Source organism: Sorex araneus, chromosome X (genome assembly GCF_027595985.1).
Source record: "Sorex araneus isolate mSorAra2 chromosome X, mSorAra2.pri, whole genome shotgun sequence".
Classification (NCBI taxonomy): Eukaryota; Metazoa; Chordata; class Mammalia; order Eulipotyphla; family Soricidae; genus Sorex; species Sorex araneus.
The window spans coordinates 339124843-339139682 of NC_073313.1; the positions used below are offsets into that span (position 1 = coordinate 339124843).

Below are 14840 nucleotides of genomic sequence, written 5' to 3' on the forward strand. Positions count from 1 at the left end.
TAAAATACAACTACAAAAATAAAACAAAAGAGTCATAACACCCTTGGCCAGTTCCAGGTGTGGTTCCAGGTGTGACATCTTACTTCACTTGCCCACTAACATCCCACAAGTCCCCGCCCAGCTTCACTGCTAGGCAGCCCAGGCCCCGCCCACTGCTGCGCGGACCGGAAACGTACGCGGGACGCTTCCGGTCCCGGGTATCGCGGCGCGCGCGCGCAGGCGCAGGAGCTGCTGCTTCCAGTCCCTCCTTCCTGGTTGCCTGCAACCCGCTTCCTGGACCCTAGTTACGGCTGCTGGTGACCCCCTCCCCAGCCCCAGTGGGTGGGTGGCAGGTGAGGATTAGGGCCCCGGATATAAGGAGGGGGTCGGGCTGTCCCCCCCACCGCCCCCCAGCCCCGCAGGCCCTTTGCCTCTCCCGGGTCTCCCTCCCGAGGCTGCCGGTCCTGGGGAGGGCGCGCCCTTAGGAAGCATCCTTGGGGGAGATCCGTTTTTCTGGGCTGCTGCAGGGGGGTTGTCTCCACACCGGAGGGAATTCTTTGGTTTCCTGCCCTGGGCCCTCCCTCAGAAGAAATGGGGGGCGCGGGCGGGGGAGTTGGCTGGGCTCCTTGGGTGGAGGGTCACTAAGGCCGCAGGTCTCCACTGCCTTTGCAGCAGTGCGTCTGGTCAGCTGGCCAGCCGGCCAGTGTCCCAGAGCTCCCTGCGTGCGCCCTCTGTGCCCCCATAGGGGGAGGGCGACCATTGGCAGAGAGATGGAGAGTGGCCACCACCGCTCAGCTGGACAAGCGCGAGAGGGACCTGGAGCCCGGGAAGCAGCTGCTGGCACTCGATGACCGGCGTGGCAGGGCTGGGACCCTTTCCTCTCTTACTCTTGTGTAACCTGCCCTGCCAAACTCAGTACGGTTGGGGACGACTGTGATGATTTATGTGAAATCCACCGCTGTGCATGTGTGTAAATGTGCGACTATTACACATCCTGATCTTTCCCAAGCACCCTCGGGACATAGGGAACTGCTAGAGTATATACTTTCAGCTTCCTAAAAAAAAAAAAAAAAAAAAAAAAGCCCAAGTGTTTGTCTTATTTACTCTTGACCACAAGAGTTAAACCCCAGTGAAACGTTTTATTTTTTGACATTTTTTTTCATTTCCCCCTCCCCTTCCCTTTTTTGTGATCTTTGGAGGTCATGCACATTTAGTTTTACCTACCAAGGGTCACCTACTGTATTTGCGGTGCTTGCACAAGCTGCACCCATAGTTGTGTTCATGCACAGTCTGGTTGTGTTGCTCTCATGGCTGTGTTGTGCCCATATCTTTAATTGCTAGCTGGCCATGTTGCAGTTCGAGCCACTGAGCCCGTTCCCCGCTGCCCCACATGCATGAAGCATTTTCTCGGGCCTACAGTTTTTTTTTTTTTTTTTTACCTTCATATGGCTGCTTAATGATGTATTTGAGTTAAGAGATTTGGTTTTTTACCATAAAGTTGGAAAGACAGACCTCTGTGTGATGAAGTAAGAGAGGGGAATGTAAGTGCAGCATTGTTTATTCAGTCCTAATATCCTGTGATGTTTAAGAGAATCTTCACCATTCAAGGAAAGTGTGTTATCACTCTGTTTCATCGTTAAAATTGCAGTTATTTTGCTTATATCTATGCAGCTCATCAGTTTTAGAAGTGCCTTACATTGGTTACACTTAGTCATTTTTTGCGTTTTATAGATAAGGAAACCAAGACTTAAAAATGGAGTGGTACTAAGACTCTGGCAAATTTTCAGAACCAGTCATTCAATCATCTTCCTTCACCATTCTACTCTACATTATTAGCTAGCTCTCCAGCCTTATTAGGAAAACAGGCAGAAAAGCAATGTTGGAATCCTGTCAGCATCAAGGATTGGCAGAGTAATATTGGGCAAATCATGGTTTTCTTGTTGTATGAGTGAATGATATACTTATGTTGATCCTGGTAAATATGCATAAAAAATTTATGCCCAAAGAGGACTCTGAGCACACTATTTTTAATCATTCTTAGTGATCTCTTCATCCCTTTTTTCTGTTAATGTTGTTTGATCCTGAGGGTCACACATGTACTAGTGGTGTTGCTCACGAAGGGTTGCAGTTCTGTAGTTGTAATGCTCATTGGGGTTTACACTCTTTGCTCTGGTACTTACACAACTTTTTCTTTAATGGTGGTGCTGGTGATTGAATTGAGGTGAGTTGAGGTGAAGGCAGTCACAGTCACACCCTGCAGTTGCAATGTTGACAGACACCTGGCCAGAAATCACTTGTATGGAGAGCAGGACTGCCAGCCCCTAAGAGCAGAATGGTGTGGATTGCACTGGGTTCATACAGAGACATGGGGATTGAACTGAAAACCTCACGCTTGGAAGACAGTGATTTTAGCCACTGAGTCATCACCCATCTCCTTTCTTAAAGAATTTAAATCTCTTAAAACTGTTGCTTAATTTTTAAGGCATTAATTATGCTCATTATTCAAAAACACCAGTTAGACAAATATAAAGTCAGATTTCTTTGCTAACATTAAAAAAAATTTTTTTATTAGTGAATCACCGTGAGGTACAGTGATTCAAACTGTCATGCTTGCGTTTCAGTCATACAGTGATCAAGTATCCATCCCTCCACCAGTGCGCATTTTCCACCACCAATGGTCCCAGTATCCCTCCGTGCACCTCCACCCCGTCCTCTCCATTCCACCTCTCCTCTGTGGCAGGGCATTCCCTTTTACTCTCTCTCTTTCTCCTTTTGGGTGTTGTGGTTTGCAGTAGAGGTATTAAGTGGTCATCATGTTCGGTCTGTAGTCTACTATCAGCCTGCATCTCCCATCCCGAGCAGGCCCTCCTTTTACTAACATTTTTGATGCTGATATAAACTGAAAATGAGCTGTGTGGTTTAAAAAACTACTAAGCCAATAGTACAAAAAAAGAGTAAAGATTTGTGTCATGGGCCCTAGGATAGCTCATGGACTCAGTGCATGCTTGGCCTGCAGGAGGACTGAGTTCAGTCCCTGGTACTACATGTTCTTTTCTCAAGCAGCACCAGGAGCGACCCTGGAAAACAGTCATTCGGGTGGTGTCCGTACCCCAAGTAAATACATACAAAATACAACTGAAGACAGATACAAGCGACTTCTCCTTTTTTGTTTATCAGCTATAAAGACTACATATAAGTACCTGGCCGATACAAAGAGAATATTTGCAAACCCAACCCTGTCTTCTACGCCGATGTGAAAAAAAAAAAAAAAAAAAGACCAGTGCCACATGATTTGGAGCTCCTGTGTTCCTGCCCAGTAAAACTATCTTCCCTTGCAGTCGCCTGCATGCAACTCCTCTTTCCCCCAACCCCAGCTAAACTGGGCATTCTCACTAGGCTCTTGTGTTTCTGTTCCTTAACAACATTGCTTTCCTACTCTTCATGCAGAATTACACTTGGAACATTCAAACATATTATTGCATCACATGGGTTGCTTTATTCATTTTTCTCTACTGTTAAATATTCCAGTTTTGATTTAGGAGCCACAGCCAGTTGTGTTCAGAGGATTCTCAGGCTGTGTGCTCTGGGACCACAGGTGCAAAGGGTGAACCTGGGTCTCCAGCATGAGTAAAGGTGCTGTAACCGTTTGAACTACCACCCTGGTCCTCAGATGATGTCATTTGACGTATTTCAGTCTAGACTCAGAGAGATAGTATAGCATGTAGGGCACTTGCCTTGCATGCAGCTGACCTAGGCTCAACTTCCCAGCACACCATATGGTCTCCTAAGCCCACCAGGAGGGAGTCCTGAGTACGGAGCCAGGAACACCTGAGGACCACCAAGTGTGACCCTAAAACCAAAAATAAATATTTCAGACTAGACCAGAGAGAGATAGCTTAATTGGCTTTGTACACAGGAAGTTTGGATTTGATTATTGGAATAATATGGTGCCCCAATCCTTGCCAGGAGTAATTCTGGCAAAAACGAATATCTGCCCTGGTATATGTTTATTTTTGCATTTGGGGCCACTCCCAAGAGTGCTCAGGATTCTGTGCTCAGAGATCTTTCCTGGTGGGTCTCAGGAGACCATATGCAGTTACAAGAATCAACCCAAATCAGCCATGGGCAAGGCTTTAAGTAGTTTTGACCATAGAGGTAGTGCAGGGCGATAATTTATTTGCCTTGCATATAGCCAGCTCTGGATTGATCCCCACCACCCACATACCATCTCCTGAGCAGAGCCAGGAATAGCCTTGAGCAATACTGGGTGTTCCCCTCCCCTTGAAACAAATATTTCAGGTAAATTGGTTTAAAAAAAAAAGGTGTATTTTTGTCCTATACCTAGCTGTTCCCATTCTCAATAAATAAGATTTGCCTAATTCCCAAGGGATTGACATTTCTAATAGCAGAAAGAAGTTGCTATTGATAATGTTGTTTGTCATGATGCCACGACTTATGTGTTGTATTGTAGATGGGTTTTTTAACCTCTTTAGGTTTTTAGTATACAAAGTATACTATTAATGGACATTCTTAGATTTATCTCCTGGATGTGCATACATATATACTTCTTGCTACTGCAAATAATTTACAGGCAAAAATAGCCTGTTTTGGTGTGGACTTAAATTTTTACTGATGCAATTCTTTCTGTACCTATCCCCCATAGTGAATGGGTGTGCTTGGTTATTAATAGTCTCTAATTCCAGTGTCTCTTAGACCATAGCAGAGTCAGCTAGGGGCAGCCCTTCCTAGAGTGAATCCCTCTTTCTCTGTAAGTGTCATGCTATGTGTACAAATTAACTTTGACTAGAATTTTGACTTACACTAATCTTCAGAGTAGAATTTTCTCAGCTCTTCCCTTCATTTAAAGAAAACACCTGGGGCTGGAGCGATAGCCCAGCAGGGAGGGCATTTGCCTTGTGCACGGCCAACCCGGGTTCAATTCCCAGCATCCCATATGGTCCCCTGAGCACTGCCAGGAGTAATTTCTGAGTGCAGAGCCAGGAGTAAACCCTGTGCATTGCTGGGTGTGACCCAAAAAGCGGGGGGAAAAAAAAAAAAAAAAGGAAAAGAAAGCACCATGATTTAGGTAGTTGTGTTGTTCTTGACCTTTTCCTATAATTGTGTGTATTGGACCTTTTCTAATATCCTACATTTTCTGAGAATTATTCATGAATACAATACTGGGAAACGTGGAGTTACAATCAGAAGTGATTTTCTTCTGAATGGACTCAGAACCAGTAGTTACTGTGTCTACTAGATACCAGGCATTAGCAGCATATGGGATATCATCACTGTAGCACTGTAGCACTGTCGTCCCATTGTTCATCGATTTGCTCGAGCGGGCACCAGTAACATCTCCATTGTGAGACTTATTACTGTTCTTGGCATATCGAATATGCCACGGGTAGCTTGCAGGCTCTCCCGTGTGGGCGGGATACTCTCGGTAGCTGGCTGGGCTCTCCGAGAGGGACAGAGGAATTGAATTCAGATGGGCCGCATTCAGATGGGCCGCATGCAAGGCAAACACCCTACCCACTGTGCTATTAATCCAGTATGTCCTTCTGTGTAATCAAGCCTTTGGCTCGTGCATCACTCCCCTTTGAGTCATGCTTGTCTCCAAGCCCTTCCTGCCCAAGTCTTACTTACCACCTGGATATGTTCCCTCTGTGATGTTTCCTGTACCAGGCTGGAGTGGTAGCACAGCGGTTGGGCATTCGCCTTTCACGCGGCCGACCCGAGTTCAATTCCTCCGCCCCTCTCGGAGAGCCCAGTAAGCTACCGAGAGTATCGAGCCTGCTCGGCAGAGCCTGGCAAGCTACCCGTGCGTATTGGACGTGCCCAAAACAGTAACAATAAGTCTCTCAATGAGAGACGTTACTGGTGCCCGCTCGAACAAATCGATGAGCAACGGGATGACAGTGACAGTGATGATGTTTCTGTGCTGGCCTTCTTTTTGGGCTCACTAGGTATTATTACACGAAAAGGGCTTTTGTTCCTTTTCCATGTATTTTTGCCTCATCTATAACTGATACCTACAAGATGACTACCGTATTAAAAATGGGGAATTAATTAGTAACTGCTGAGCAAGAAACTTTTCCCCAAAGGTTTAAATTTTATTATCTACTTTGAAAAAAGTTTTTTTAGACCTCAGGGTGATCCATGATATAAAAGGGTAGAACATTAATTTGGAATACTATGATGAAAAGTGTTGACAATGAGAAAAAAAAGTAATCTAATCAAGAGATCAGCTAAGTATAGATTTTAAAGGTCAGAAAGGTGTTTTTTACTTTTTTTGAGAAACTCATCTTTTCTCTTTACTTCAATTTTTTTACTGCAAGTAAAGCTGTATGCAGTAAATTTTCTCAGAAAAATTCTTTAGGAAAGGAACAAATAATTTAGATTTTTAGTTCAAAATCTTTGTTTCATAGTGTGGCCTTCATGTTAGCTAACATTTCAAATTCTGTGTGCTTTTTTTTTTTACATACTAGAAATAAATATGAGCAAGGGGTACATGTTTCTAAAGGCCTCACTTTACTCATCTGATAAATGGAGTAAATTACAGTAGCTATATCAGAGGAGTTTGGTAGGATTAGTGTAACAAGATACATATAAAACCAATTAGATTAGTGCCAGAACATAACAAGCAATAAATGCCACCAGCTTTTGTTGTCATTAGCTTCACCCACCAGAGTGCCTCTCTTCCTTTATTTTCATACTGTTTATTTTGCTCCAGACACCTGGCTACCTTAAATTCCCAGATGAAGGGAGACTGAAGAGATTTTGAGTAGTTGGAATGTCTTGGGAAATCTTCATAGAAGGAGAAGAAGGACTCCAGCTGAGTCTCATACACCACATAAAATTTAAAAGACTAGAAACCTCATACTGCATAGTATATCAGTGCACCAACTGCCACCAGAAAGACAGAAAATTAAGAGTGCTGAGGTAAAAATGCAGAAAAAACTGGAATCCATGTGCACTAATGATGGGATTGTAAATGGTAGAGTCACTACAGAAAATAGTTTGTTACTAAAAAACTTAAAAACAGAATTACTGGGGCTGAATGATAGTAAAGCAATTGGAGCATTTGCCTTACACAAAGCCCACCTGGGTCCAATCCCTGGCATCCCCTATGGTCCCCCAAGCACCACCAGTTTTAATTCCTCAGGGCAAAGCCAGCAATAACCCCTGAGCATCTCTGGGTGTGGCCCAAAAACCCAAAAAATAAAATAGAATTACCTATGATCTAGCATTTCCACCTCTTATTATATACCCAAGAGAATTGAAATCTCTGGAGAAGATATAATTCATAGCAGTATTCACAGCAGACAAAACATGGAAGCAGCAGATAAGTAGATAAACAAATATGGTAGGTACATCTGATGCAACATTAGCCTTAGAAGACAAAATCTGACCACTTGGGTGAACCATGAGGACATTGTGCAAAGTCAAATAAGATAAAAAGACAAATTTTATGTGATTCCACTGTATGCAGTACACCAGACTGTCACATTGATAGTCATCGAGTAGAATGGTGGTTGTCACGGTCTGAGGAGAAAAAAATATGGGGAGTTTTTTACCAGCTACAGAATTTTAAGTTTCATGAGATGAAGATATTCAACATATACTCCTTTAGTATTTTGAACTACTTGAATATCAAGTATTAATGTCAAGCTTTAAAAATACTTCCTTAATAAAATTTATTCTTATTCATGCTGTGCTAGGAATGAAACCCAAGGCCTGGGTGGAGCTCAGCCCAGACTTAGTTTTAGTTTCAGGTTCGCTGTAAAATTAAGCAGAAGGTAAAGAGATTTCTCATGTGCACTCCTCATTCCCTGTTCTCTCAGAGAATCTATATTTAATCACATATTTAATCCCTCATAGCTTACATCAAAATTCACTCTTGGTCATGTCCCTTTTGTGGGATTGGGCAAGTGTTATAGCAGCACGTAGCCACCATTTTTTCTCTAATTAGAAAGCAGTTTTAATCATAAGACTTATAATTAGCTTACAGATAACCCAGGTAGAAAGCTGATGTGTTCAATACACATTTGTCTCTTTTTCAGCTACCATGGAGAATGCGAACGGGGCTGACCGAAACATGAACGAGGACCCGGGGCTGGCGGTGGGGCAGACTGAGAGCAGCTCTCCACAGGGGCCTGTGGAACAAGCAGGCCAGCTTCTCTTCCAGGAGGAGACCATTGATCTCGGTGGAGACGAGTTTGGCTCTGAAGAGAACGAGACCATATCCGAAGACTCAACTAATTTTGTGGACAAGCTAAACGAGCACATGATGGAAAGTGTCCTCATCTCTGACTCTCCGAACAACAGTGAAGATGACACAGGTGACCTGGGCTGTTTGCGGGATATGGCAGAGCCTGCCACAGGCAGCTCTGAGTCCAGACTAGAAAGTGCCGTGGACAAGGGAGTCGTGGACACTCTGAGCAACGGCAGTGAAAGCGAGGGGGACGAGACACCTAAGAGCGTCTCTGAGATGAGTCCTGATCGCAGGGCGTCTTCGAAGGAAGACCCAGCGCAAGAAGAAGCAAAAGACAAGCCTGCCATTGAAAAGGAGGACGCAGAGGATGTGAAACCCGGGGATGAAAAGACTCCCTCAGACACCCCCGTCTCGGAGCTCTCCTCCCGGCAGGCCTCTCCCAAGGACGAGCCCATCCCCGTTTGCACCATTTTCAGCCAGGCCCATCCTGCTGGCTCCCAGACATCCCCGTTCCTGCGGGACGGCTTTGAGTCTCAGATGGTAAAATCTCCCAGCTTTGGCGGCACCAGCGAAACAGCCGCCAAGACCCCTCCTCAGGTGGTCCAGCCAAGCCCCAGCCTGAGTAACTTTTTTGGAGACACAACCAGCACCAACTCTGTGGCCGCAGACTTCTTTGACTCGTTCACCACTTCCACATTCATCTCTGTCAGTAACCCCAACGCGGCCTCTTCGGTTCCAGAGCAGCTGTCTTCCCTCACGACTCCAGTGGGAGAGAAATCTCTCGGATCGACCGATCCTTCTTACTCCCCGGGGATGGCCAGATCCGAATCGAGCATCTCCACTGCTTCTCTAGAAATCCCTCAGTCTCCCAAGCCGTTCTCCCAAATCCAGGCTGTGTTTGCAGGTACTGAGGACCCCTTTGCCACGGCCCTGAGCATGAGTGAGATGGACCGGAGAAATGACGCCTGGCTGCCTGGGGAGGCCACCAGGGAGGTCCTCATTGCGGTGGCGACTCAGCAGTACAGCACAGTCTTCATCGAAAAGGAGAACCTCACCATGCCAGGCCTCAAGTTCGACAACATCCAGGTAAGTCCGGAGCGTTGTTCAAGAAAAGTCACCAGCAGAATTCTTCCCTAGTGACACAGGCCATTCTGTGTTGTTCCTTTTTACCTACTGTTTGTAAAATATATAAAATACATTTTTATGTTTGAAATACAGTTCTGTAAAAATGTATAATTCCTTTAATAACTTGGAAAATTCTTGTTGCAGTGTTTCCTAAGATTCTAATTTGTGAGTCTGTTACTATGTCCTTAGGTAATTTGGATTCTTATTGATTTCCCCCGTGTGTGTTTGTTTATTTATTTATTTTTTTTTTTATTTGGGTCACACCAGCAATGCACAGGGGTTACTCCTGGCTCTGCACTCAGGAATTACCCCTGGTGGTGCTCGGGGATGCTGGGAATCGAACCCAGGTTGGCTGCGTGCAAAGCAAACGCCCTACCCGCTGTACTGTCGCTCCAGCCCCGGTAGACTTTATTTTTGTCTGTTTCATCAGGACTTCACAGAGCATGCCCAACCTCTTGAGCTCTATTCCTGGCACAGCTGAAGACTTTGGAAAGTTGTAAAATACACATCCAAGTGTTTAGTGCTTTGATACTGGAATCCCACTGTTGCAAATTTTTTTTTAACTATTGCAAATTTTTAATAGGGAAATAATCTTATATATAAAAATCCAAAACACATCCTTGATTGAATACGCTTGGAGTTGGGAGAGGAGAGTGACTGCTGTTTGGACCACATCCAGCGGTGCTCAGGGGTTCACACTGTGCTCAGGAGACCACGAGAGATCAGACCAGAGCCTCCTGCATGCACTTGGCCTATCAAGCCGTCTCTCTGGCCCTCGTTTAATTTTTCTTACAGAGCTCACTCTGGGCAGTTCCGGGGGATACCTTACAGTGCCAGTGATCAAACTTGGGACTTTCCATGTGCTGGGCATATGCTAGGCATGTGCTCTACAGCCTCGTGTTCTGTGGGAAAATGATATGGTGGGACTGGAGAGATAGTACAGGGGTATGATGTTCACTTTGTACACAGCCGGCCAGGGTTCAATCCCCAGCATCCCATACAGTGCCCTGAGCCTGCCAGGAATGATCTCTACATGCAGGGCCAAGAATGAGCACTAAAGCACCGCTGGGTGTGGCCCCAAATATCCCTCCTCCCCCCTCCCGTGCCCGGGCACCAGCGAAAAAAGGGGAAAATGATATGGAAAAGGGAAGTAGTTGATTTTCAGTATCTGAAGTTAACCCCATGGGATTTGGAGACTTTGCAATGCTGCCTTTCCCTAATATATATTTACTAAGAGTATTTATTCTGGGCTTACTCTTTATCAGGCTTTGTTCAGAGTGTCCTTTTCTCCCTTCTTTTTTGCTTGTTTTTCCCGGTTTTTGTTGCTTTTCGTTCATCTGTAATATAGAATTTCAGGGGCTTCTCTACCTTAATAAACAAATATATGTAACATAACTTACTCTTGTAGCATTTTAGAAAAAAAATATTGTAAATATTGTAATTTAGGTAATATGGTAGCATTACCTCCCTGGTTCTGCTATAAACAGTCACTGCACCTTCTTCACAACCAGCGTGCCCAGACCCTCCCCCACTGTCTTTAGGTGACTCTTCGTCAAACTATTCTCCATCCTCTCTCCCCATTCTTTGGCATTCTCGGTTTTATAGTCAAAGGTCGAGGGGTTGCCATCCTTTGATACTGCCTATCCCTGTTTTGTTTCTCCAAAGAAGGATCTTTGTAGGATCTTTCTAATGAGTCCCACTCATGGACATTGATTTTGGAGGATATTGGGTCTCGGGTTGCTTTCATTTCACTAAATCCTATCCATCTCTTCTTCAACCCTTGATCTTCATATCCTCTTCTTCCTCTTGAATGTCATTCAGGAGAAAGTTAAAGGCTGGTATATCAGACAATAAAAAATCATTTGGGGGCGGGGACTGAGCAATAGTACATTTTGCCCCAAATTTTGGTGATTTTGAATTAAGAAACCCAGGTGTGCCAAAGTTCTGTGCAACTGATTCAAATCCAAAGGTCCTATCTACAAGTTAAGAGCATTTGGTGGCCCCCCCGGAGCTGTGTCTGTCTCCTCCTCAGTTCCAGATAGCTAAAGTGACATGCTTAGAGCACTCCTTAGCAGTCCTTAAGGACTGGAGAGCCCCCACTGTGTGGGTGAAACACATGCCTGTGACCAGCCAGGAAATAGTATATTTTTATTCCTTGAAGTTCTAAGATAGTATCACCCATACTCTTGTAGTTCACAGTGGTTGTGTTGGAAACTTTATGATAAATTGAAATTTGGACCAGTATTAGTTTTCAAAATACCATTGACTTTTCCATTAATAAACGTGCTAGATGTGTGTTTACCTTTGTCTCATCAAAGAAGCTTTTATTCTCTGGACAGAAGAGAAAAACTGTTTGGTTTACTTTGAGTGAAACACTGTGTTTATTTTTTTCAGAAGACTTAGATTGGTAAAACAAATGAGAGTTTATTAACTTTCTGTGCACACCAAGCTTTTAAGATGTCAACCAACCTTTCATGGGATTTGTTTAACAGATTTTTCTGGAAATTTTTACTCCTGCACTGTTACTTATTTTAAATCGCCTTTCTAACACAATTTGACGTTTTCCCAATTTGGTACCTAATTAAAATTTCCCTTCTTATGGGATCAAATTTGAAAAAAAACAAAACGAAACATTCTTAGTTTTCTTATAAAATTACTTTTATAGCAGTCTCAAAGGCCTTAAAGGTGAATATTTAACAATTCATGGAAACTATAGTAGCATTAGCATTGACGATATACATTTTCAAGTATTTAGAATTGTTGATGACCTTAGAAGTTAGGGGAAGTCATAATTTTTTAGAACCTTCTACTAGAGTAGAAGCTTCTAGTCCAGATGGAGAGAGACAGAGATATAGAAGGATAAATGAAATGGAAGCCTCAGAATGTAATCGGTAATGTGGTAGGATCAAGGGCTTATCCTGGTTTCACTCTGACTGCAGCTTACAGATTTTGAGGCTGGGTCTTTTTCTGCCCCATCCCCATTCTGCTGGAATTCTTTCCTCTCCTCTTTTCCTTTCTGTTTGATTTTGACAGGATTCCTGTCAGGGAAGCCCACATGTTAAAGCCTCTCTCCTAGGCCACATCAAGAACCCTTTGCAATCTCCCGAGGGCCATAGATGTCACTTGTTACTGCGGGTCCAACTGGCTGCTGTCCGTTCAGCTTATGTTATTTTGAAAATTAGAAAGAATTCTCGGTTGTCATATTTGTTTTCCTTTAAGGAAGCCCTTTATCTCCTGGCTTTACTATTGTTTTTGTGAAGTCTATAATTTTCATTTTTGCTTTTCTGTGCCTGTATTTACCTGCCCCTCCCCCCATGGTTTTTCATAATGTTTTATCACAAGTTTCCATTGATTAGATGAAATACCAGTTTTTCTTTTGTGTTTGTTGTTGTTTTGTTTTTGTTCTATTGGCCCTGGGATCTGTGAGTTTATCATCTCTATCCGTGTTTGGGGCTGGAGCATTAACATAGCGGGTAGGGCGTTTGCCTTGCACGTGGCCGACTTGGGTTCGGTTCCTCTGCCCCTCTCGGAGAGCCCAGCAAGCTACTGTGAGTATCCTGCCGCACAGCAGAGCCTGGCAAGCTACCCACGGCGTATTCAATATGCCAAAAACAGTAACAACAAGTCTCACAATGGAGACCTTACTGATGCCCGCTCGAGCACATCAATGAACAATGGGATGACAGTGATGACAGTGACAGTGATCCGTGTTTGAACTTTTTTGGTTCATGCTGCGTGTTTATTTTTAATACTATATATTGTGTTAATGTTTACACCTTGTGTTTGGAGGTGTGTTTCTGTGTAGTGCAGGCATCAAACCCAGGCCCTCACGTCAGGCACCTGTTTTATTACTGAGCTACATCCCCGACACCTGAAGTGTTTGTGGATTTGGTGGTGGTGTTTGTTCTATTCTTTCAGTATTTTTCTGTTTGTGCTTAATTTTGAAATTCCTATTAATTTGTTAAGTTCATCAATCTTTCCTTCTGTACCTTTTTTGCTATGTTTTGTTTTGGGGTCACATCCAAAAATGCTCAGGCTTACTCTTGGCTCTGCACTCAGGGATCAATCCTGGTGGGCTCAGGGGAGCCATATGTGATGCCAGGGATCAAACCCAGGTGGACCATGTGAAGGGCAAGAGCCTTCCTCACCCACTGTACTATCGCACCAGCCTCCTTCTGTACCCATTACAATTGAAGCTATTCAGGGTCATTTTCCCATCTTTCTGTTCCCATAATTTTCATTGGTCCTTTTAAAAATGTTTCTTTCCTCAATGTGTTCAAGTTTTACTTTAGATCTTTGAACATAGTTGGAGTATTATAGGTTCTTTTTGGAAAACTCCCATCATTCCATAATTTCTAGGCCCCTCTAAATGTACCTTTTCTCTTGTCGGTGGGTCACGTGTATCTACTTTTTCATTTATTGTTATTGTTGATTAAAGACTGGCATTGTCGTTTATGTTCTTGATTATTTGTATTCTGTCTGCTGTATCTTATATTCTTTTAAAAGAGTTGTATTTTGCTCTAGCAGGTAATAGTTTTGTTTTTGTTTTTTTTTTTCAGATTTATCTGACCCTTTTCAGGTTTCTTTAGAAATTTAAAAGTGAATTTAGACTAGCTTTTACTCTTGTGTGATCTTTCTGGAGGCTATACTGAAAGACAGTCTAGATGTACAGCAGGGGCCCTGCACAGTGACTGAGCTGAACTTGACAGCTTACAACACAGCTGTGGTTTCTCCCTGTGCAAGAACAACTGCTCACTCAGTAGCAGAATCAGCGACTCCTACAGATTTTTGGAACCCTTCCTTTGCATACCTCTCTAGCTCTCCTGTTTGTAAATTCCATTCTCCTAGAATTAATTGGCTGCTCTAGGTTCTTTGGTCACTAAAATGAAAAAAAAAGCTGCTGGCACCAGGGAGATATAGTATAGGAGGTAAGGCACTTGCTCTGCACAAAGCTGACCCTACCCTGGTTAGATCCTGGCTCCCGGCTATGGTCTGCAAGCATCACCAGGAGAGACAAGGCACCAAACTAGAAGTGGCCCCTGAGCACTGCCAGGAGTAGCCCAAAACTTCAGGGGAAGTGAAAGTGCTACTCTGAGAACCAGCCCATTGACTTCTTCCTAAACGCATCTGACAGGGATAGGTGTCCTCACTATGCGGGGCTGTGCCTATAGCCCCTCACTGTCCTGTCCTGACCTTGGAGGCAGTAGCCCTGCCCTGGGCATGTTGATTTGATGGGCTCCATTGGGCTCCAGATACAGCCGACCCCAGATGTGAGCGCCCAGCTCTCAGCCCCAGCGCCCTCTGTGCAGAAGCTTCCTCCTTCCCTGCAGGCACCGTGTGAGGATGTGCAGTAGAGACCCCACGGCCCCTGCACCATAGTTGTCTTCAGCTTGGTGACATGCCAGGAGTTAGCTTTCTGTTAAGACATTTTCACATCTTGGGGCTTTCGCCATTGAGAGTTTGTCATCCTGTGCTACTGTCCAGGAGCTTCCTGTGGTAACGGAAATGTTAACTAGCAGAA

General features: G+C 44.2%; 1 protein-coding gene across 1 annotated transcript in view; it reads left to right on the forward strand.

Annotated features, from left to right (window-relative positions):
• The first annotated feature begins 200 nt into the window (after nucleotides 1–200).
• Nucleotides 201–14840, forward strand: part of TRAPPC12 (trafficking protein particle complex subunit 12) — a 73888-nt gene continuing 59248 nt past the window's right edge. Inside the window, exons 1-2 of the mRNA XM_055120949.1 lie at nucleotides 201–332; nucleotides 8043–9280. Coding sequence (XP_054976924.1) covers nucleotides 8048–9280 — 1233 coding nt within the window. The 5' untranslated portion in view covers nucleotides 201–332; nucleotides 8043–8047. The remainder of the gene's footprint in view (nucleotides 333–8042; nucleotides 9281–14840) is intronic.